We start from the raw sequence: 25,484 nt of genomic DNA on the forward strand, positions 1-25,484 counted from the left end.
GCACTTTGGAATCACCACTTTGCAAAGCAGCTATGCAATTATATGCAGAGCCTAACACCAGTGCCATGCTCTGTTAAAAATAAATAAATAAAACAAAGTAAAAGAACACAACAGTGAGAAAATACCTTAACGCCTTCAATTTATGGGTTGAGGAGTCTGAAGCCCACCCAGCACAGAATCAAGAATTTGTTCTGACTTTAGGGTAGAGTTCTTCTAGTGGGGGGGGAGGGGGGGCGTGCAGTGGACAACAGAGAATGCAGTGGGCACAGGAGTAGAAAACATTATAAATTCTTTCCAACCCATCCCTAATGAAACTGTGTTGAAGTCAACAGAGAATGGAGACGCTGAACCCAATAAGGAAAAGCCACCAGGATCCATTCTTCTCTAGTCATCCAAGAAGGGCTAGTGTCCAAGTCCAACTAACTTCAATGTTACCCTGTGTTTGGCCAAAATTAACTTTAAAATAAAATAAATAAAAATTTATGAAGCGACATCTCAAATTCTATTTGTTTAAATATTCTATAAAGTAGACTTTTCAATAATTTGGGATAGCCTTCTTCTTTTTTTTTTCCTGGAAACAGAGTCTCACTCTGTTACCCAGACTGGTGTGCGGTGGTGCAATCACAGCTCACTGCAGCCTCGACCTCCTGAGCTCAAGCAATCCTCCCACCTCAGCCTCCCAAGTAGCTGGGACTACAGGCACATGCCACCATGCCCAGCTAATTGTTTATTTTTTTTTGGTAGAGATAAGGTTTCATTATTTTGCCCAGGTTAGTCTCGAACTCATAGGCTCAAGTGATCCACCTGCCTCAGCCTCCCAAAGTGCTGGGATTATAGCCATGAGCCACCGTAACTGGCCTTCATCTTTCCCTACTCCTATATATCCTCCACATTGATCAAATTCACAATGTTTTTTCTATATAAAATAAATACATAATGAAATAGATACAATAAAAACTCATGTAAATACATGTAAAAATAAAATAAAATGATAAACAATTGTTGCCAGTAATGCACTCCTATATAATTCTACCTAAAAGCATGGAAAAATTAGAGGCAGCTATACAGGTCAGAAATAACCCAAATCAGCATGAATTTTAAGTGTGGTGAAATTTTCCATACCCTCAAATCAATTTTGAAATTATGTTAAGAAAAATGCATTCTGAAATGTTATTCACTCAAGTGATTACCTAGAGTTATGGAGCACAAGCAAACTCACCACCTGACTCACATTAGCTTTCAATATTTTATTCCCCCTTGAGTGAAAATAATAAAAATTCACTATGCAATATGCTCAAGATACACATCTCTTTAAGATTGAAATCTGATTAATCTCATCAGGCTGTCTTCTTTATTTCATAAATTATACTGTCTTCAAAATTTACTTTCCTCCCAAGAATCATTTCTCAACAGACTGTATTGACAGGTGAATTACCAAATGCTGGCAGACTCAAGTAAGACTTTCTACCGATTAAGCTTCCAAGGTAACCTCTCAGTTTCCAGCCAGCCGCTGGCAGACTCATTTGTTTTGGTCTGGATTTATTCTAGGACCATATAAACAATATGCACAAATACTCTACAAATAAAGGACAAGTAATGTGAAAGTTGAGAAAGTACTAATAATCATATAAGAAGAAGTAGGGTTTCCAAAAGTATATCTTTAGGATGTATCCTCAGATTAAAATATCACTGGTTTTTTTGTTTTTTTTTTTTTTTTTTTTGGTCAGATGGAGTCTCACTCTGTTGCCCAGGGTGGAGTGCAGTGGTGCAATCTCAGCTCACTGCAACCTCCACCTCCCGTTCAAACGATTCTCCTGCCTCAGCCTCCCAAGTAGCTGGGATTATAAGCGTGCACCATTGCACCTGGCTAATTCTTTTTTTTGTATTTTTAGTAGAGACAGGGTTTCACCATGTTGGCCAGGGTGGTCTTGAACTCCTGACCTCAGGTGATCCGTCCGCCTTGGCCTCCCAAAGTGCTGGGGTTACAGGCATGAGCCACTGTGCCCAGCCAATATCACTGGCTTTTAAGTTTCACTCACGTCCCACACAATCTAACATTTACTACAAACATTCAAGATTTCTATATGATGAACCATAAAATATCAGTTACAAAACTTAACCAGCTTTACTTGTTGATAACAGTTGCTCATTTGAAATCATCCCAACCTGTTCTTTAAGTGCGGTGACTGTGGCATCCAAATTCTTTTGTAAGGACAATACTTGCTCTTCGTACTTCTTTGTGAGGCCCATAACAATGCTCTCATGCTGTTCTCTAGCTCGTTGAAGTGATTCAGAATGATGAAGGTCCACCAGCTGCTGCTTCAAGCTTTCCAGAGCCATTTCAGTTGTTCTGGACTTCTTGATCATCTAGTAATACACCCAGGATATCCATGTTTAAAATATACACAGAGTATTTTAGCTCTGTGCTGTCAATAAACTTACTTTTACTATACACTAAAACTCAAGCATGTTTTAATGAGAGCAGAGAAGGGGTTTCCACTCATCATGGCTCAAGCTCATTAAAACGTCCCTAGCTGGGAACCTCCAGGCCCACAGTTGTTGGAAACAATGTTCCCTGAGAAAATACATTTGGTAGTCACCTGAGGGGAGTGAAAGAGAATTTTGCGCAGCATGGTGGATGTGGCTATCAGGCACGGAATCTGCGCTGCTGTGATGGCCCCAGTGCTGTTTGCATTGCTCTATGACCAAAGTGTGGGGTAACCCAATTGTTAGGTCATAGACAAATGACAACTGTTCCTTGAAAGACTGATGAAACTTGTCAATGGTCACTTTTTAAAAACAAAGTTTTCAAAGCTCTAACTGCACAGTTGGTATTGTAGGCAAAATCATAGCCCCCCGAAATGCCCATGTCCTAATCCCCAAAACCTGTGAATAAGTTATATTACATGACAAGGGAAAATTAAGATTGTACATGGAATTAATATTGCTAAAATAAGACTGCCTTAAAATAAGGTGAGTAGCCTAGATTATCCAGGTGGGCCCAGTGTAACCACAGGGTCCATAAATGAGGAAAACTAAGGCAGAAAAGTCAGAACCAGAAAGACTTATTAACCAGCCATTCATTGCTGGCTTCGAAGATGGAAATGGGCCACAAGCTAAGGAACACAGGTGGCCTCTAAAAGTTGGAAATAGCAAGAAAATGGATTCTCCCCTAAAGCCTCCGGAAAGCAATGCAACCTTGCCGACACCCTGATTTTAGCCTAGTGACATCCATGTCAGACTTCTGACCTCCAGAACTGTGAGATAAATTTGTGTTGTTTTAAACCACTGAATTTGTGGTCATGTTACAGCAGCAATAGGAAACTAATACACTTGGTGATTCTGCTGCTTACATAAAAAGATTACAAAGTTATAACCTTTCACTACATAAAAACAACTTAACTTTTGAATCTAGTAACTATTGGTTTTCAAAAAGTTAAAAATAATCTGTATTACATACAAAAATTAAAATTTCAAAAGAGAATTATTTTTCATTCTATTCCAGAGATTGCCTACTTATTCCATACTGCTTTCATTGCTAAGAGATCCATCCACTGAATGACATAGATAATTTGTGCCAGGCAGGGTTCTAAGCACTAAGCACATAATGACCACACAGAAAAGGTCTAAGCTCTTACTACTTTCTAGTGGGAAGATACAATAAATAACAAGTAAACAAATGAGACCATTTCAGATAGTTATAGAGTAATAGAATATGGTGTAATGAAGGTGAGTTGGAGGATGCAGCTATGGGCTACCTTACATATAAAGTGAATAAGAAGTCCTCTGAAAAGGTGACTGTTTTTAGCTAAGACCTGAAGGATGAGGAGGAGCCAGACATGAGACAACACTGTTTAAACTCTTTCATTAAACCATCCTCAGACTTAGCTACAAGTCTCAGGCAAAACCAAGCTCGTTATTTCCTAGTCATTTTCTTTTTTTTTTTTTTTTGAGATGAAGTCTCACTCTCGTCCCCCAGGCTGGAGTACAGTGGTGCGATCTCAGCTCACTGCAACCTCTGCCTCCCAGGTTCAAGCGATTCTCCTGTGTCAGCCTCCCGAGTAGCTGGGATTACAGGCGCCTGCCACCAATCCCGGCTAATTTTTGTATTTTTAGTAGAGACGGGGTTTCACCTTGTTGGCCAGGCTGGTCTCGAACTCCTGACCTCAGGTGATCCACCCACCTCGGCTTCCCAAAGTGCTGGGATTACAGGTGTGAGCCACGGCGCCCGGCCGTCACTTTCATTATTAACCCTGCCCTCTGCCAAAAAATGAATCAACCACCACCAGGCTTAGCTACCAATGACTTATGACTATTTCCAAAAATCAAATGGCTAGCTCATTAATCAAACAATGTGAATGTGTCACCACTTTAAACTCAAGTCTAAAGAACAGTTCTCCAAATGGAGAAGCAGCAGGAAAAATAAAAATAAAAATTTTAAAAAAGCTTCTCGGGATACCAATTCTGAAGGAAACTATTTCAGTCAGGAAATTTAAGTTCTAATGCTTTGTCAATAACTTCAAAGTTCTTCTAAATTTAGTCCTACCCTACAAAAAGTTTTGTTAAATAACTAAACTTTTAACTTTTTTACCATACATAAGTTAAAATACGTACCTGTTCTTCATTGACTTTTAATGCTTGTATTTGAGTCTCCAGTGCTTTTATTTGAGCTTCAAGCTGTATCTCTCTTTCTTTTCCATTCTGAAAGAGTTTCTGTGATTCTCGAAGGCTGAGAGTCAAACCATCCTTTTCATCTATGGTATTAAAAATGTTTATATAAATAATGTTACTGTAGAGGGACCCCAATGTTACAATCCCTATCAGATATCACATCTGTATCATATATAAATGTTGTTGAATTAAATTTAATTCAGAAAAATAAACTTTAGTTGATTTAGAGAAAACCAAATTATTTAATTTATTTATTTATTTATTTTGAGACAGGGTCTCGCTCCGTCACCCACGCTGGAGTGCAGTGGCACGATCGTGGCTCACTACAACCTCAGCCTTCCGAGTAGCTGGGATTACAGGCACCTGCCACCACTCCCAGATAATTTTTATATTTTTAGTAGAGATGGGCTTTCACTATGTTGGCCAGGCTGCTCTCGAACTCCTAACCTCAAGTGATCCACCCACCTCAGCCTCCCAAAGTGCTAGGATTACAGGCGTGAGCCACCTCACTCAGTCTCAAATAAAGAAATTATTTAAAATTAAAAATTTAAAAAAAAATCCTGACACCAAAAAATTTTTTTAGAGAAGCAGAACTACTTCCTTTAAAAATATTATTGTATTCCTTTTGGGGACAAACCCCTGCAGGACTAATTATCCTACACATACTTGCAATGAACTCTTTTTTTTTTTTTTTTTTTTTAACGGAGTCTCTTTTTTTTCTGTCTCCCAGGCTTGAGTGCAGTTGCGTGATCTCCACTCACTGCAAGCTCCGCCTCCTGGGTTCACGCCATTCTCCTGCCTCAGCCTCTGGAGTAGCTGGGACTACAGGCGCCCGCCACCACACCCAGCTAATTTTTTTGTATTTTTAGTAGAGACTGGGTTTCACTGCATTAGCCAGGATGATCTCGATCTCCTGACCTCATGATCTGCCCACCTCGGCCTCCCAAAGTGCTGGGATTACAGGCGTAAGCCACCGCGCCCGACCCATTTGCAATGAACTCTTTCATTCACCTAATGTTAAATTCTTCCCACGTACTTTGCTATAACAGCTCACAAGTTCTTCTCTCAAAATAAATGTTATGAGCATTACAGAAAGAGACATTTCACCATCGGTTAAATTTGAATGAGCTAGAGTTCAATCACATAATTATTCTACAAATGAAAGTTCAACATGGACCAAAACTAGAGAAAGCATAAGAAGTAAACAATTATAATTTGAATCTGTATTTACTCTATGTGTTTATCCCAGACATGGCACTTCACAATCACTAACTCTTATTTGGATTAAAACATTTACTTTAATTTGTAGCCTCAGAAAACGTTGCAGTGCAAACTAAACACAAATCACTTTGAAAGTTGGAATACTTCATCCAGAGTAATGACATAAGGAATCAACAACTTTTTAGGACAGAATGCCATCAGTACAGTTAAATAATGTTCAACGATTCTAAAAGCCTAAGTGAGAAAGGGAAAAAATGAGGACTCCAAAACAGTGTGTCTTTTTTTTTTTTTTTTTTTTTGAGAAAGAGTCTCACTCTGTCACCCAGGCTGAAATGCAGTGGCGCTTTCTCTGCTCACTGCAACCTCCACCTGCGGGTTCAGGCAATTCTCCTTCTCCTGCCTCAGTCTCCCAAGTAGCTGGGATTACAGATGCCTGCCATCACCTGGCTAATTTTTACATTTTTAGTAGACACAGGGTTTCACTACGTTGGCCAGGCTGGTTTTGAACTCTTGATCTCAAGTGATCCACCCACGGTGGCCCCTCCCAAAGTGCTGAGATTATGGGCATAAGCTACCACACCTGACCTCCAAAACAGTGTGTTCCAAAGAGAAGTAATCCAAGGCCAACACTCAGAAATCCTGGGTTTTGTTTTGCTATGCCTCACTCACTATGAGCCCTCTGACCAAGTGCTTTTATTCTCTAAGCTTCGTAGTTAATATGAGGTTACTGGAAACAAGATATCTAGCTCAGTGTACCCTGTAAATGACAGCATTCAGCATCTTACCTTTTATTATTACAAGCTGGTGATTCAGATATCGAATTTGGCATTCACTTTCATTTAACTTTTCAACTAAGTTCTCCAGTTGTCTCTCTTTTGCTTTGTTAAGAACCTGAAGTTGAATAATCTGCATATTTTCTGCAGAGTCTGGGAATTAAAGACAATTTATTAGATAAAAACATACCAAAATATAAATTTATAGTCATTTAAAGCAGTGTTTTTCAAACTGTGACTACAACTTTTCAGAGTATCATGAAATCAATTCAGTGAATTATGACTAGGATTAAAAAAAGAGAGATAAAATAGAATGTATCAGACTGTATCATGTAGTAAGAATCAGTCTTATTTTGTGAAACTTGTTTCATTTATACATACTTGTTCATATAGATATATGTTGTAGACCATATCACAATAAAAAAATATGGTTCTTACAGTGGGTCACTGCTAGAAAAGTTTGAAAGTCACTGGTTTAAGTTATAACCCTGAATCACTACCTACCATTTTAGCCAATTAAAAGTTAGTATATAACAACTGCAATGAAATAAAGTAATATGCTCTCAGAAAATTAAAAACAAGTACATCAGCTTCTATAAAATCATTCTTAAAGTAAATTTCTAGATAGCCTCAAAATATTTTATTTTAGGCAGGAGTGGGGAAAACATAATATTTATATTGATGCTGGCACATAACTGAATTAATTAGCTAGTGAATAGATTAATCAAGAATTTGGGTGGGGGCAGAAGGGTTGAAAAACTATCCATTGGGTACTATGTTCACTATTTGGGTAATGGGTTCACTAGAAGCCAAACCCCAGCATTATTTAATACACCCATGTAACAAACCTGCAAATGTACTCCTCAAATCCATAATTTAAAAAAAAAAAAAAGGATTTGAAGTCTTGTTTTAGAAACAACTAGTCATTTGGGGACCACTTTAAAAAGAGCCAGGAAAAAAATGAAAAAAAGGATTGGTGAGTATGCTTCAACTACATAATGATAAATGTTCTTCACTTCCTACTAGAACAATGTTTCTGTAAGCTTACAATCAGAAATAAATGCATTTACTGAGTTTTAACCACTTGCTAACTAAATAATTCCATCCTCTTTTTAAAAAGAGATCTGGTTAAATAAAATTAAAGACTGAAAAGTTTATACAAGTCAAACTCCTCATAGATCTTATAGTAGAGCTAGTCCCATCTCTCTCCGAACTTGTTTTTTTTAAACTACTGTTGCTAAGAAACTATAATCACTAAATTGGCACTACCATTATTTAATTAACTTCCAAATGTCAAATTTAGACAAATGTGTAACTAACTCAACTTGAAGAAGTGCAGACTGTTAAGAAAGGTGAGGAAAGGTTTTTATATGCAGAAAGACCAGGAGATACAAATACAACTTTTCAAGGGAACTGAAAGAGTAAACACTAAGGAGATGTCAGGCCACTGCTGTGAGGTTCATTTACTCAACCTAAAACCAGTTATATCATATACACTGTCCACTTCCTCATTCCACAAAAAACGGAAGAACATAGAGAGGCCATCCTCATATTTGCTGTTGACTCCTTTAGGGGAAAATGAATTGTGGTACCCTGCCATCCCAGTGTAAGATGGAAGCAACACTATGAAGTCACAACCCAAAAGTCCAGGTTTCTCTTTGGTATAGCCCAGGCAAGCCGGAATATCCAGTATGACTTTTCCCCTACTAATTAAAGGAAAACAAAAAAATAAAACAAAAACACTTGCTGTCACACTCTAGAATTACACTGGCTCTTCAATATGCACAATAATTAGAAGCTATTTAGTATGCCAGAGAGTATGACAAGAGTAATTCAGTACAGTCACTATACAGGTTTATATTTTGGGATTTTTGTGGTTTTTTTTGTTTTGTTTTGTTTTTTGTTTGTTTTTGTTTTTTTTTTTGAGACGGAGTCTCGCTCTGTTGCCCAGGCTGGAGTGCAGTGGCGCGATCTCGGCTCACTGCAAGCTCCGCCTCCCGGGTTCATGCCATTCTCCTGCCTCAGCCTCCCGAGTAGCTGGGACTACAGGCGCCCGCCACCTTGCCCGGCTAATTTTTTTGTATTTTTTTTTAGTAGAGACGGGGTTTCACCGTGTTAGCCAGGATGGTCTCGATCTCCTGACCTCGTGATCCACCCGTCTCGGCCTCCCAAAGTGCTGGGATTACAGGCTTGAGCCACTGCGCCCGGCCGGGATTTTTGTTTTTTGATACTAGCATTGCATCTCAAAATTCTCTAGCAGCTATAAGCACTTTTTTCATTCTCATATTTATATACATACTATACAAAAAAAAAATTTGGCAAATGTCACACGACTGAACCTGATATCTAAGTAATTCTGAATATAAAGTAATTTGTATCAGGGTTGACTAATTATTACACTAAAAACTAAAATCAAAACAAAAAAGTTGATGATAGTGCTGATGTATTAAATTGCACTTCTATATAGTCAAAAATCTGAGACTGAAAACTATGTTTCATTTTCCAAATTAGGCTTCAGTCAAAAAAATATATATAAAGTTCATAAAAAGTCTTTTTAAATTTTTTTTAAATTTCAAATGAGCCCCGGTCTCCTGTATGATAGGTGAGGATACTAACCACTATACAAATGAGGAGAAAAGACTTAAACTAGAATGACTGAAATATAAAGTTGAGAAAATGTCTTTTAACTTTTCCTAATGGAAAATTTCCAATATATAAGAAAGTAAAGAGAATAATATGATGAATCTAGGTAAACCCATTTCCCAGATTCAACAATTATGAACTCCTGGCCAATTCAGCTCCATCTATATTCCCACCCAACATTACCCCTCAATAGCATATTATTTTAAAGTAAATCCTAGACTTCATGTCAGTTTATTCATAAATATTCTTTAGTATATATCTCTAAAAATAAGTGCTCTTTGAAATATCAAGCACAATTCTATTGTCATACTCAAAAAATAATAATTCTTGAATGTGCTCATATATTCACTGTGTGTTCAAATTTCCCCAATTATGTGGTATTAAAAAATAAATATAAACTTGATACCTACTCTCATTAGCTCCTAAAAATTGTTGTTGCAGGCCTTCAAATGTGTCACTTCCTGTTATCGCCTGGGCTGGTGAGCCATTATTCTGGGCAGAAGACTGATAAGGTTTATATGTCACTTTATTATACGGTTCCAAACCTTGACAACTGGGACCCTGTGATGAACCAAATTGCTATTATAGATAACAAATGAAACTGACAAGATTTGGCCTTTTCTTCCAAAATTATCTGAATTAGACACCTAAATTTTATGTTACAGAACTTACTTTTGGTACAGTTACAAAGTTTTATACACACACACACACACACATATATATCTGCTCAAAAGTAGCACTTATTGTTATTTAACAATATTAATTAAAAGTCTGCAATACATAATTTATAGACAACTAACTTCTACTTTTGAGCACACAATGAAGGCAATTTTATGAATAAAACCCAAGAATTCTAATAAGACTATATACAAATATTTTATTACAAATGATTTAGATTATGCCAATATCTTGGGAACATAAGAATGCACATATTCAATAACATGAACATGGAATACGGTGCCTCATAACTAATAAATATTCGGTAACTCTTATGGGATGAGTAACACTCTACAGAGATAGAATTAAGAGAAAATAACCACTTAACAGCCCTAAAAAACCCATCCTGTCATTGCGTGACACAGACTAGCTGTTGAGGTATTTGCTGTCATCGAGAAATTCTAAGAAGCAACTAACTATATCCTGAGGTCTTACTTCATTAAACTCTCCCACAGGAAAAACAAGGTTTTTTGTTTTTTCCTTCACATTCATCCTGTCTGCTGTTATATCACCATACAAAACAGATACCAGCTTTGACGTGTTTAACCTAAAATTTGTTATGAGTGGTAAGCAAGAAAACTGAGGAAATTAAATGTCACCTACCCAGAATTACTGCTTTAAAAACTACAATAAGAGACCTGAACATAGCTTCTCACTAAAGCACAGTGCAGTGGTAGAAGCAGCAGTAAACGAGGACAGTTATTCTTTGGCAGACTTAACTTTTAATGTTTAATCAACTGTGTCCAAAGAGCCTCTATTTTAAACTTCCGACTTAAGATCATGATTGTATTAGACTGTAAACAGAAAATACCATGACTAATTCACCATAAACCTGCATAAGTGCCCTCTCAGAACTTTGTGTGGTTACATCACCTTACCATTGCACTCACATACATTTCCTGAACACATACAAACATCACGCAAATGTGTGTGCACACACACAAGTTCCTCAAAGTCAAGTTTTTACAATACCTGAAAATGGTTCCATTGAGGATCTGAAAATTTAATTACATTGGTTGGTTGGTTATTAAATTCCTGCTTCTGACCATTGGTATACGGCCTAAAGTTTTCAGGAAGGTGATATAAATCAGTCTGTTCACATTTACTTGGAGGACTATAACCACTTCCACCTTCATCTCCACCTTCTTCAGGATGGTACACAGGATGTCGGTCTTCAGTTTTACTTCTGTTTTCTTCCCAGACATTGCCACATTTTTCTCCAGCATATAAACTCTGAATTTCATTATAGTCCTATTAGATAACAAGAGTAAAACAAAAGCACGAAGATCCATTCCCACCCTCATCAACGTCACCATCACACCAGATACTTACATTTACACTTTGAGATTTGGGCAGCATTTGCTCATTCCAGCTCATCTCCAATTGCTCAGGATGATGTGGTCTTGAGAAAAAGGAATACTTTCGATTTAAAGCCTATCATTTATTTGTACATAGATAACACAAAGAACCCCAAGATTTTAACATTTTTCCCTCCAACCTTCACCCAAAATTTTAAGAATCAATTTATAATTTTATAATCATGTAATTATTAAACTTCATCAAAAGAAAAAGACTTATAGAATTGCAATATACACGTGAAAGCGCCTTCAGCTGCTTACTGTCTGTCTGTGCCATCCTCGCTGCAGTCCGAATACTGGGGCTCGGGAGAGGAGAGGTCGTCATCCAGCATGTCATGGGGAAGGTCTGTGAGTAACTGCTGCAACTGAGTCAAAAGGGCTGCATCAATATCACACCAACTTAAACACAAGACACCAAGCCAAAGCTGCCTTGGAACGAGTGGGTTTTTACTGTAGAGGTCAAAGAAGTTCGTAATTCCCTCCTTTAACTAACTTCTTAAGTACCACACAAATTATATTCATCATTTCACTTGGGTAAAGGGGAACGCATAATTTTAGGATTTATATCAGAAGGCTTTTTTTTTTTTTTTAAACAAAGGTCTAAGATTTAAATACACATACAGTAGAATTAAAAAACCTTTTTGTGGAAACACAGCAAGTCACAATAATGGTACAATCAACGTATTATGTTATCACAGGGCAGGCAGACTAAGTCTCAGAATGCTGTTTTACCAGTAATCAGACCCTGGGGAATTGTCAATTAGACGTCCCACAGGGAATGTGAGTAGCCAGATGCACTCTGGCCAGGTGATGAGAACAGCAGCAGCAGCAGGTGGCCTAGAAGCCCTTAAATGCTCTGATAATGTAGAAACCCGTGGAAACCCGGGGGAGTCACTAATTAGTAGAGATCTAATTCCAAAGATGAAAAGATACACAATACTCTGCTCTCATACAACATCTGCGTAAAAGAAGAGTTGGAAGACTGTTTTCTATAGATAGCACATGCAAAAGCATAACACTACGCCTGATATTAAATATTTGATTTATCTCTATTATTTTCTAGAAAAAAAATCAGTTTTAGCATTCTGCTTATTATATAAACTAGACAGACAAAGTTAATTCATTCAAATTTCAAATATGATAAAAAGATGAATAAATCAGCTATTCTGTAAGACACAATTCAGTAACTTTTAGGATTTCCATAACTATCTACAATTGTCTTTCTTCAAAACCCAATATAAGAATATTACCCTAAAAATCCCATTATATATATATATCTTAAATTAAGTAACAATTAGAAGATCAAATATTATGTTACTAAATACTTTTTTGGGAAACTGTTTCTAATTACTTCTCTTTAAGAAACTAAGCACCAGTTTAATTAACAACTTGATTACATCCCTCCAAAGTACATAAATCAAACCCATAACATTATGCAGGTGGATTTTAAAGACCTTAAATACTCTGTAAAACCTTTCAGGAAAAAAAAAAAATGAGATGCTCCCTGGTCTACAGCAGGTTATTTTTTTTCCACTTTACCTGTCATTAACACAAAAGAAATGAAATGTGGCCATAAAACATATCTGAGTATAATGTTAAGAATTACAAAAAAAAAAAAAAAAAAAACTTTCTTAAACAAAATATGTACAGTAAAAGTTAAATATATTTTATGGGAGGTCTGAAAGGAATGCCCCAAATTCTTAACTGAGCTTTGGTGAAATAAAATTTGGAAATCGGAATAGAGTATGTTGGAGCCACGTGGGTGGGAATACTTCTTCATCTATATTTATTTCTCATATTCACTGGATGGGTTTTTTTTTTAAGGTTTTCTCAATCCATTTTTTTTTAAAGATGCAACAAGAGAAAGATACTTTCTTCAATGAAAAGTTATCTTCATCTTTAAATCTGTTTAATGCTAACATGAACACGCAAGACCCTCATGTATTGTATTGCTCACCTCCACATGCAAGGTACTTGAAAAATCATTTTGAGAATTAGCCATATCAGAGTTGACTGAGAGATATAAAAAACAAGAAATACAAAAGACACAATATGAAAAACAGGACAGATCAACATATTTGTATATGACATGCCTCAAATGAAAGGTAACAAAGCAATTCCACAAAGACACAAATGCACTAGAGAAAAAAATCGCATCTATGAAGTCTTTTAAAAGTAGTACCACTTGTTGTCTATAATCATGCATCACTGCTTTAAGGCAAAAGACTACCCCCACATGTTACACAAGGAAAAATAAAACAAAACAAATCTTTTATACCTATATTAAGTAAAGACTTCTGAACAGAAAGAATATTTTCTGCTAAATCTTCAGTGAGGTTCAAGTATACAGCCTTAAAATTCAGGGGTGCCTTTTATTCCCCCACACAAAAACAAAAAAACTACATAATAATTCAGCAGTTATTGTAGCTTTGTGACACTACAAAATTGGCATCCACAGAGAAGAATGAATTTGAGTATAAGCAATCAGCTAATCAAAATGCTTCTGGATCCACATATAAACATCAACTAGCAAAATCATCCCTAGAGCATTTAGAGTCTTCCAAGATATCTTACATATATGCTAACATTTTAAAATTCATCTTCAAAAAATTTATCCATCAAGTTCTTTGGCATAGCCGGGTCATATTCCCTGGCTTCTATAAGTTTCAGGGCTGAGAAAAGCTAAATGAAGTCGTCCTAAATAAGGCCATTCAGGAATAAAATCCATCCTCCAGTGTTTCCATTTCCCAGGATCAAAGTGTGCCCTCCTCATATACACTGTGAAATTGCTTTTTGGTCACTGAACCCTGTGCAATAAAACACAAAATTGCCATATCTAGTTATGCATGTTACCTATTACCAAATAGAGAAATTTAGAAACTATAAATTTTCCTTATTAAAGATCTATCAAACCTCCAAATACAGATTCAAGAACAGAAATAACAATCGTTATAAATGATAAGACTTAATACTAGTCATTAATTTAAAATTCATCAGACTGCTTTTTGGCTGCAAGCAGCAATCTCAACAGGATATTACTGTGCATTAACTGAGTTTAAAAATTTAACAGATACCTTCCCTATAAAAAAGATAATTTACCACTGTAAAGCTTCACTTGAAATAAATTCAGAATCATTCTATAAACTCCTCTCCCTTTCTACTTCACATATTTCTTTCTTAAAAAGAAAAAAAAAAGAGCATTTTACTCAAAGAACTTTGTTAACAAAACACTTTGCAATAACCCATGTAGAACATACAAAAGCCTACATTCAGGGGCAAATGTAAAACAGAGAACATGTAAACCTTCTGTTAGGATTTTCAACTTAAATTAACTAAACAGATTATCTTCAGAGCCTATAATCCTCAATATTCATGAAGGCAAGAGGCCTCAAATTACAAACCATACAATAATCTTCTCCCAAGAGAAAGAGTAGCAAATGGAATACCTAACGGTCGTATTCCCTTTGAACAGGTGACCTCTTAGTACACGTCTAAAAAGATTCTGATATTTTCAACTATGAATTATTAAATAATGCTTTCATGGATACACGCTAAATGTAAACAAATACTAGCTTTACAGCTCCCTCTAGTGGAAACAAAATATCGAAATGTTTCCGTAATTACATCAAACAAGGCAGTTAAAAAGTGGAAGAAGGGTGGTCAGGAGATCGAGACCACCTGGCTAACACGGTGAAACCCCGTCTGTACTAAAAACACAAAACATTAGTGGTGGGCGCCTGTAGTCCCAGGTACTCGGGAGGCTGAGGCAGGACAATGGCGTGAACCCGGGAGGTGGAGCTTGCAGTGAGCTGAGATCCAGCCTCTGCACTCCAGCCTGGGCGGCACAGCGAGACTCCGTCTCAAAAAAAAAAAAAAAAAGTGGAAGAAAGGCTACACAATGGAAACCTTGCCTCTAAAATACGTGATGCCAAGCTCAATGGAGCTTTATTATTCTATTAGAGAAGTACCGATATAGAAACCAAGTCAGTATTGCCAGGTGCAAGCTTCTATCTGCCACCTGCTACTTAAAACATCTACCTTTCTACTCAAGATCATTTTCAAAGATGTCATCACTAAATGACCTGTCATCAGCAAATACTATCTTGATATCATAGATTACCAAGTATTTCTGCCCCAAATCACCAGCTCCAGAACATATACACACATAAACAGATAATTTTACTATCTAGAACCAACAACCACCACAGAGCTACTTCTGGTGACACTGCAGAAAGTACACGTCTACTCCAGCTGACTGTGAGAGTCCAAAATGGCAATCTTCTTTAAGCTGTGGCTTTACCAGCAACTAAGAGGCTTATAACAAGCATTCCTATTACAAAAAGACCTTTATCTGGGGCTGGGCACGGTGGCTCACGCCCGTAATCCCAGCACTTTGGGAGGCCAAGGCAGTTGGATCACCTGAGGTCAGGAGTTCAAGACCAGCCTGGCCAACATGGCAAAACGCCGTCTCTACTAAAAATACAAAAAAAATTAGCCAGGCATGGTGGCCCATGCCTCTAATCCCAGCTACTTGGGAGGCAGAGGCAGGAGAATCGCTCAAACCCGGGAGGCAGCACCAGCCGAGATTGCACGATTGCACTCCAGCATGGGCAACAGAGCGAGACTCCATCTCAAAAAAAAAAAAAAAAAAACTATCTCTGTAATATCTGACTGTGCAATCACAAGTATAGTGACTTTAAGTGAAGAGTATTTTTGTAAAGTCACATCGTTACATTATGAATGAGTTAATACAAGAGCTTCTGAATTATTTTCTGGGACAGCTTTATAAAGAAAAGTTTGCTTTGGATGAGATCTCCTCCTTAGCAAGAACGACAAGTATTATCAGCAGCTCTCAAGAGTACAATCAGAAAGTAATGTCCTCCAGTAAGTTAGGAGAAACATAAGTAATGTGTGACAATTAATGGATATTAACCGACATGATACATATCTCTATGATGTCATCATCCTCGCTGATCTGCACCTTAATCTGCTCTGTCAACTATTTATAAGAGATGGAGTTTCAGTTAAAACACTGTGAGAAGCTGTGGTTTATGTACCTCTCTACCATGCATTTATGCCTTGACCCACAGTGGACCAACTTAATGTACCATTAAGAGTTGCAGCACTTTAGAAATAGATTATAGGACTTTTTTTTACAAAATTCTTGTTTTTTGTTTGCTTGTTTTTTTTTTTTTTTTGTTTTTTTGGGTTTTTTGCAAAATATGAGTCTATTCGTGATGGTCTCTGGCTTGAGATCCACTGGTCTAAATATCCTCTAAATATTGAATAACGTATTTACTAAATCCTTTCCTTTTTCTGAATGTTAAAGGCACTTTCTCCATTTGATCTTCAATGCTAACAGTGGAGAGAATAGAAATGGAAAAGGCTAAATCATAATTGTAAAGCTGCTCATTAGGATGGCATGAAGGTTGGAATGGTGTATTCACTGGGATATGGGCACATGTGGACAAAATCCCAACTGGCACCAAAGCAACAAAATTAAACACAGCTTGGAAAAACATGCTGTATTAGCAACTGGCCTTTCATCCCAGACAGTGAAAATCAGGACTATCCAACCATGTACCAAGAGAGGCTCTCACAAACCCTTAGCAGGATAGACTATGAGTCAGATGCGGTATGCCTGGTAAGCCTTATAGCACATCATCAGGGATAAAGGCATTCCTCCCACGTCAGCGAATTGAACACAAAGTGATTCACTAAGTAGAGAAAGCAATATGCATTAGCCCACTGCTAACAGTTATAACCTAGCCACAGTCCCAAAGCCGCAGTCCCAAAGCTACCAACCAGGTAGACAGGAAAAAACAGCTTTTTTTCTTTAATCTCTTAAGGCTGTGAGCCATTCGGCTATTGCTGGGTCAGGAAGACTGAGACAGTTAAAAAGCCTTCTAGATACACATGCAAGCTTGGGTTTGACCACCCAATTTATTACTTTAACTTGTAGTGACAAAGTATACATACAGCTGAAGATTTGTGAACAGTTCTGAAGTTTGTCACTAAAAGCTGAACCTCTCTAGCCTCTAATCTGTTTTCCTTGCAGCAATTATTTTTTAAAGTAAAAATATTTTTATTAGCATGAAGTTTTTTACAAATTTAACCATAATCATCATGTTAGAGCCAATTTAGCTATATATCCTTCCACTCTGCTGGAAATACTCATTCTTAGATACTTGATCTTTCAAGAACAACTTTTCCCCTGAAATTCCCTATCCCAGCGTACAATCTATCAAAGAAGTGATCTCAAATAGCTATTTTCTATATTATCTAGAATTCATTGCCTCCTTGACTAGTATTCCCTCTAAAATTTTAACCACACAATACACTGGCAGTAAGCTCTAACACTCTACCTATCTCTCTAATATATTTCTCAATGAAAAATCACCTGTCAAAATATTTTTTCTTCTTTACAGTAGTGATTACTTAAACTGACCCTCTCAAGAATCCCAGTGGCTAAACCCCAGCCAACTATCCAAGCCCAGTCATGAAAACCTCATGCTGCAGGTTCAAAGTAACAGAAAATCCTCATTCCCATCCTTGCCACAACAATTGTTGTGAGGAGCCCTGCCAAAATCCAGAAACCCTCTCCAGGGTCATAAACTCAAATGCCCTCAGGGACCTGGCAGAGAATTTACCAGAGTGAAGCAGGCAGGTCTGAGTGCATAAGCCCATGTCTGTGTGAGAAGTGGGGACCGTGGCCAGCTGGGGAAGGAGAGCCACTGCTCAGCTCCAGCCCGCCTGCTGCCATGTGCAAATACAGGCCAGGTGTGGCCAGAGCTTTGGATGTTTTTTAGATAAGCCAGAGAATCTGCAGTGCTGCATAAAATTTTTGAATCTTCAAATACAGATTCAATTTTTTAAAAGACAATACCTGTCTATGAACCAAATCTAGCAAGTTGCCAGCTTTCTATCTCTGCCATAATTCTACCACCAGTCACATGAACAACGGTCAACTGACCCTATTCCTTGCTTCCTATTAATACTAATGGTCCCCAATAACTATTAAAGATTTCTTTACATATTGGAAAATGGGTCATATAAAAAATAGTGTCAGGACAAAAGAAGCCTTTTATCACAGATAATCAAGAAATTTGACTTACACTAAAAACAACCAAAACAACTAACTTGACTTCCACCAATAACACTACTACTGCTGCTATTACTATTGCCACCATTTACTGAACACTTGCTATGTGCCACATATTCTGCTAAACACTTTATATATAAATAATATGGTCTCTCCCTTTTATTCTTTTCCTTCTATAATCTATTCACCATGCAGCCTTCTGAAAGATCTTCAAAAATATGATATCACTTTTCCCTGCTTAAAATCCTCCACTGGCTTCCCATTGCTCTAAGAATAAAATACAAACACCTTATCATGGCTTTCCATGATCTGACAGCCACATCCACCACCCAGCACTGGCTTATATGTACCCAATACCATGGCCTTCTGGCTGCACCACAGATACACGGGTCTCTTCCCAACTTCCCAGCTTACAGTCTTTGGTGTTTTGGCCTAGACTGCTCTTCGTCAGGCTTCGGCATAGCTGGTTCCTTCTCATAAGTCAAGTCTCAGCTCAACTATTGCCTCCTCCCACAGACCTTCCCTCACCAGCCCATCTACAGCAATCCCCTACCAATTGCTTTCATAGCACTCCAGTTTGTTTTCCTGTCATTTATCAATGATATATTATCACTCACTCAAATTACTTTACTCACTTGTTTACTTGCTTATTGTCTGCCATCCCACTAGGATGTAAACTACCCAAAGCAAAGAGCCTTGTCAGACTTATTCATGGCAATGTTACAAGCACCTAGAAACTAACCTGCCACTTCCAAAGTCTACTATTACCTCCTAAATGAAAAGAAAAATTTAACCATTTATCTGATGGCATTATTCACGTTGTGTTTTATTCTTGCCTCAAAAACAGAAGCATTCCACTTACCCACCTTTTCAGTCTAAATAGCAAGCAGAGTTTAGGGTTGTTTTTTAAAAAAAAAAAAAAATCCAAATCCCTTCAAAATGACACAATATGATATACTTTTGATCAAGAAATAAAACCTGTTAAAGACTGGGTTTAGGGTCTCTCTCTCTTTTTTTTTTTTTTTTAACAACTTACCTCTTTCTCTCTTTCATAGTCCTCTTTGTCATATTCCTCATCTTCATTTTGCGCTGGTAGTGCCACACTGCCAAAGTCTAATGACATGGTCATCCTGTGGGAAGGGGAAGATGTTTGGTTTCTGAATATTCCATAAAATCTCCCCAGAACAAACTACATAAGAGATGCCATACATACACAGAGTGAAAAGACAGAAACAGACTGGGAGAACATATGTATAACTCCATTATGGCCAATACAAATAATTGCGATTCATAGAAAATAGCTATATGACAGCAATTCATGGAAAAGAAAAAAATGCAAATCGGTAATAAAACTATGAATAGACCTTTCTAGTGGTCTGAAAAGTATAAGTTAAAACAGTAAGATTTTTTGTCCACATAAAAAATGACAATAGTAATAAACTAGAAATGTGCCAAATGTAAAAATCTTATAAGCTCAAACAAAATTTCAAATGTGATATATTAAACATGGTACAGGCAGTACCCTAATTGCTTCATTTTTTTTTTTAATATCAGAAATCCAAATATCATGCTTTACAAGAAGAGGGCCCCTAAATCATGAGTAACTGCTACCCAGAAACCATTTACAATTCAGTAAATGCCATAGAGCGCGCAACAAAATATAAGTCTTAAACGTCCTCCTCTTAAGCTTGATAAAATCAGGTTCTGGCAATACACTCAGGAAAAACAGAAGTGAAGGCTGTGAAGCTCCACCACTGTGGACTTCCAATTCCAAAAGCAACAGCAAGAGTTCCCTGGGGAGCAGTCACTGCTGCGGCAGAAGCAGCAGCAGGAAATGGGTTTTCAACTACTTACGGTCAAAAAAGCTGCTGCTGATTTAAATTATACTTAGGGATCCTGACACTACACATAAACCCCTTAGAACTTCAAAGCTCTGAACAATCCCAACAAAAAAAAAAAAAGTAGGCAGGTGTCATCAATTACCTGGCCTAACACTGCCCTCCATTCAGTCCACTGTCATTCATGCCAATGAAACACACTTGGATGTGAGCCTGAGCCACAACTCATTCACTACATCTTTCAAGCTCTAAAATGTCATTAAATTGGAAGTAAAATCAGAAGCATAGAGACCCAGCAATCCAAATGCATTTTACCATGAAGAACTTAGCTCCCTCATCTTAACAGGTAAGAACTATATCACAAACTTTTGTGGAAGCCAATAGCTCTAGAGTAGACAATACCCCATTTCATCAGATCTAAGACGTCTTTGATTCTATGATGCAGTTCCATTTGTAGCAGAAGGAACAAGATGTAGGCAATCAAATTATGACATAACATTAATTTTAGGATGCAGTCTATGTTGTAGATATTAAAGTGTGAAAAGAAAATGTGCAAGCTAGACTAGATGAATATGGTATTAAAGATTAACACACATATGAATTTCAGTGGTGAAAATCCCCCTATGTCAAGTTTTTGTTTTTCAAAGACTGAGTTATGTTTCTTGGCCAACCTCTAATTTGCTGTCTACCTTCTAATCCCTTCCTCTCTGGTCCTTACACCCAACCCGTCCCTTTCAACTCATATCAACTCAGACTCTTTACATCAACTTAAAACCCTCCAGCCTCTGCTTCTCAGACCACACCTACTCCCTTCTACCCTTGTGCCAGGGCTAAAGGGGGAAGAGACATGCATATTGAGGAAAATAAATCTAAGTCCATCTATAAGATGCCTTTTGTATATCAACATAAGATGAAGATATGAGTATGGTAAAGAGCCTATAATATGAAATGGTGCGAAAAAACACACAATCACAAGTCCCTAGATTTTTTTTCTACTATTGCAAATGGACTTAATAGCGTAGAGAACACTATATATGAATAATGAAAATACTAGCCCAATTAAATCCCATCTCCTTAAAAGAGATGAAATTAAACTGGACCTTAAAGACATTCCTGAATCCTCCAGGCAGAAAAAATCCTTTCTGCTTCTGAATTCTGTGTCTTCTACCTCTCTTTCATTTAAATACAAATACAAGACAAAATACGGAATTTGGGTTAATTTCTCCTGAAGTTAGAGAAAGGAGGTTGGTTCCAATCCTTTATTAACCTGCCATCAACTGATGTTGATTATTGAAAAAGAACATTAAGATTTATAAGAGCCTATTGCTAAAAATGTAGCTACTAATAATTTTAAATACAGAGCTACTTTTTCTCAGATAACGAATACTTACGTTATTGTTTTTAAAGAGAATGTAAAATATCAAAGCATATATCTTTAATGTTATTTTAAATCCAAAACACGGTATTACCAAAGTCTCCCCCACTGAAGAAAAAAAGGTGTAAGTTTTCCTTATGAGAACTATAAACTATGAAAGGCTTTAAGAAATGATTTCAGATATAAAGAGAAATCTGATCAACTTACGTGGTTAAAAATATATATACTAAAAAGGTAATACATATTTTAAATGAGACTAAAATAAAAGCTAATACTTTAACTTATTAATCACCACTCATTATCACTGCTACCAGAGACTTTAGTATAATATTCAGAACAACAAAAGAGACAGCTTTAAAAAAAAAAAATAGCAAGATAGCAAACCCAAAAGCCATAAAGAAAAATGTGATGGAAACCTAACCACAAAAAAACAAAACTTTGTTTAAGGCAAAAGACATCATTAACAAGTCAAATATTGTGTATGAAAAAATACAGCCAGGCACTGTGGCTCAAGCCTGTAATCCCAGCACTTTGGGAGACCGAGGCGGGAGGATCACGAGGTAAGGAGATCGAGACCATCCTGGCTAACATGGTGAAACCCCGCCTCTACCAAAAATACAAAAAAATCATCCGGGCGAGGTGGTGGGCGCCTGTAGTCCCAGCTACTCGGGAGGCTGAGGCAGGATAATGGCGTGAACCCGGGAAGCAGAGCTTGCAGTGAGCCGAGATCACACCACTGCACTCCAGCCTGGGCAACAGAGCGAGACTCCATCCCCAAAAGAAGAAAAGAAAAGAAAAAGAAAAAAAAGAAAAAATACATCACTAACAAAGTCCAGAAAAATGAGAATCAGAAAAATATTTGCAAAGCACCTCACAAAGTCCCAATATAAAATTCTTAAAAAGACAGACAATCCAATATAAAATTGGGTGACTGATATGACAATTTATTTTAAAAAGTGTAAATCAATTAGTTTGAAAAGATGCTTAAGCTCGTGATGTTTCAAAAAAGTGTCATTTAAACAACAATATGCCACTTTCAACAACCACTAGATTAAAAAAAAAAAAATTATCAACCAGTGGTGACTATTTTGTATTTTGTATGGCTCATGAGATGCTGGTGAAAATATGAACTGCTAAACCATCTTGAAAACTATCAAAATTAATATATTGAAAATGAACATTTGCACTAGTAAAATTATTTTTGAATTTGTCATACTATACCACTAGTAAAAATAATGAAAATTTTCTATATCTATTGACTCAAGGCTGACCACTTAAGAAATCAAGATGCAGAATAAGTGTACAGTATGTTTTGGTTTTCTTTTTCAGTAGCAGTCTGGTAGACTTTCTTCCTAGATAACTTTTTCTGAACCCTTAACAAGACTACAAAAAGTATGTCCTGTTGTTACACTCAGATGGATGCTCTGACCCAGCATTTCTTTCGTTGTCCCTGATTTTCTCTGCCCTCCTTGCAACAAAACCAATCAGTGTTTATTTAGACAAAAGATTACAAAGCAAAAGTAGTATTGTTTTCGCCTCATCTAATAAACTATAAGCACCCTGAAGGCAGAATTAAAATGTATCTACCCGCTTGCACATGGTAGGCACATAACAAATATTTGTTGACTGAATATGATACAGGCATGTTACCTTATAGGAATTCATTATTTCAATAAAATTTTATTGAATACCCACTGTGTTCCAGATCACATCCTAGATACATCTAAAACATGGTACCAGCCATGAGGAGCTCACTGTCTCTGCTCATCCTCTCTTAGAGCCACTGATATAAACAGTTACAATAACATATTGTAATAAATTCCGTAGTAGATGAAAGTACAAAGCACAAATTAACTTTTCCTAAGAAGAAAGGATAGTTTAGAGAATTTTTACAGAAAAAAAGAGCTTTTAGATTAGAAATAAATCTTAAAGGACACAATATGGCTATAACTGGCTCTAAGAATGAGGGCACTCATTCAGACAACCTGAGCTCAATTCTGGCTCTTTTATTTATCAGCAGTGCAGTCTTGAGCAAACCGTTTCTGCCTCTTCGTTAATGAAATGGGGGTAGAAATAATACCTACTTCAAAGATTGATTCTGAGGATTCACAAGATAATACATGTAAAGTAATTAGCACTATGTACCAATCAATACATTCTAGTTTTATTATTATTATGACATGATTACTGATGAATAGGAGTCTGACAGCTACCGAAGAGGTTACGGGAATAAAGAGGACTCCGCATATCTGAGAAAAGGTGAGTGTGCAGCCTATGAGAAATGTCACTTCAAATAATGCAACTTCCTATGGAACAAAACTGCCACCCTCCTTCAAGATGCCTTTCCAAGCCTGTTCCCCCATAGAATAAGCCACTCCTTTGCACTTTCAGACTGTATGTCTTATGCTTTTCTTATGGCTTCTACTTCAGCTTCTCTTTAGTTGAGCGCATTCACCTGCCTGGGGAGTGCATGTTCATTGTCACGCACTATGAAGGTATATGGTGATAACAGGCTTAAATCAGACTCGAGTTCATGACTACGATATAGAAAGGGTTATAAACCCCCACAAAAGGGGTCTCTAAGAATTGCACTGGGAGTTGGGAAATTCTACTTACTTGCTGACATAACTCGCCTTCTAGAATGGAAATAGCCAGAGCACACAGCTCAGTTTAGACTTGCAACACCTGGTGGAGGCGCCCTATTCATTCATTCAACAATTTACCAAGCACTGTTCAAGATTACAAAGTTTAACGGGACGTGATGGAGGGAAAGAAAATAGACATATAAACAAATGATCACAACATCTTGTGATCAGTGCTAATGACAGCACTTTGGACAAATTGATTTAAGTTGCTCAGAGAGCGGAGCGAGTAATGCTAATACACAATAGGCATCCTCAGGCTAAGCGAATGACCTTGAGGAACTGTTTGGCGTCAGCTACAGCACTACAAACATGACCAAAGCCACATGGGGCCCATAACCCAGGACTGCTGGCTTTGGGTGCCAGCATCACTTGTACTCGGTCAACACACGTGCACACAGCACCTACTGTGAGCCAGGAGTAACGCCAGGGTGACCAAGGCGGGGTCCGCAGAGTAGGGTCTCGGGGCGACCCCAGCAGTTTGGAAACGAGGCGGGCTTCCCATATGTCGCTTCTAAATAGGATATTGGAGGAATGAAGAGGTCTAAATGACACGTTAAAGGTAAAAGCTGAGCCCGCAACTTGCGGGCAGTCCACCACCGCGGGATTTGGGGAGAGGGCAGGTCAGCCCCCGGGGAACCCTCAGCCAGGATCCCGAGGACCCCGCAACTCCTCTAACCCCAGGTCCAAGCCCACCCGTGAATCAGAACTCACCAGAGGCCACGGAGCCTGTTACCGCGAGGAAACTCTAGCCCTGGCGGAAGACCAACTTCTAGCAAACCCCCTTACCCTGGTTGTAGTCCACTAGCTCCTTCCTAGTCACAACCGAACCCACGGGGCGGAGGCCCTTAAGGAGCAGTCGCCTCCTTCAATCGCCGACTAGAAGCTCGCCCGGTGGGCGGAGCCGTGCCGGCTCGGGGCAGAGCGAGGAAGCAGAAGTCTCCGCCTTCCTCAAGCTTGGTTGAGAAGTCCGCCCGCAGTTGCAAAGTACGGCTGTTTGAAAGCGGGCGCCAGAGGTGGCGGGAAGCTCCCCCTGTGCGTCCATTGGTGAATTCGTGAGCCAATTACGAGGAAGTTACTCTGGAGTGGGCGGGCTGATCGGTTGCCTAGAGACGCCGAGGCGCTTTGCCCGCTACCTTCCGCC

At 37.9% G+C, this 25,484-nt stretch overlaps 1 protein-coding gene across 9 annotated transcripts in view; it reads right to left on the reverse strand.

Annotated features, from left to right (window-relative positions):
* The window catches only part of CEP152 (centrosomal protein 152), a 93,374-nt gene extending 68,134 nt beyond the window's left edge, over positions 1–25,240 (reverse strand). For 5 of the 9 annotated variants that reach the window (XM_050797117.1, XM_050797114.1, XM_050797113.1 and 2 more), the window contains exons 1-9: positions 25,055–25,235; positions 19,522–19,615; positions 11,645–11,748; positions 11,358–11,427; positions 10,998–11,276; positions 9,719–9,869; positions 6,678–6,818; positions 4,615–4,754; positions 2,167–2,367 (exon numbers count right to left, since the gene is read on the reverse strand). In XM_050797117.1, coding sequence (XP_050653074.1) covers positions 2,167–2,367; positions 4,615–4,754; positions 6,678–6,818; positions 9,719–9,869; positions 10,998–11,276; positions 11,358–11,427; positions 11,645–11,748; positions 19,522–19,614 — 1,179 coding nt within the window. In that variant the 5' untranslated portion in view covers position 19,615; positions 25,055–25,235. Of the gene's footprint in view, positions 1–2,166; positions 2,368–2,600; positions 3,377–4,614; positions 4,755–6,677; positions 6,819–9,718; positions 9,870–10,997; positions 11,277–11,357; positions 11,428–11,644; positions 11,749–19,521; positions 19,616–24,748; positions 24,949–25,054 lie in introns of those variants that run through there. The other 4 variants (XM_050797111.1, XM_050797108.1, XM_050797109.1 and 1 more) reach the window with 4 other exon arrangements.
* Between the last annotated feature and the right edge of the window lie 244 nt (positions 25,241–25,484).

Source organism: Macaca thibetana, chromosome 7 (assembly GCF_024542745.1).
Source record: "Macaca thibetana thibetana isolate TM-01 chromosome 7, ASM2454274v1, whole genome shotgun sequence".
NCBI lineage: Eukaryota > Metazoa > Chordata > Mammalia > Primates > Cercopithecidae > Macaca > Macaca thibetana.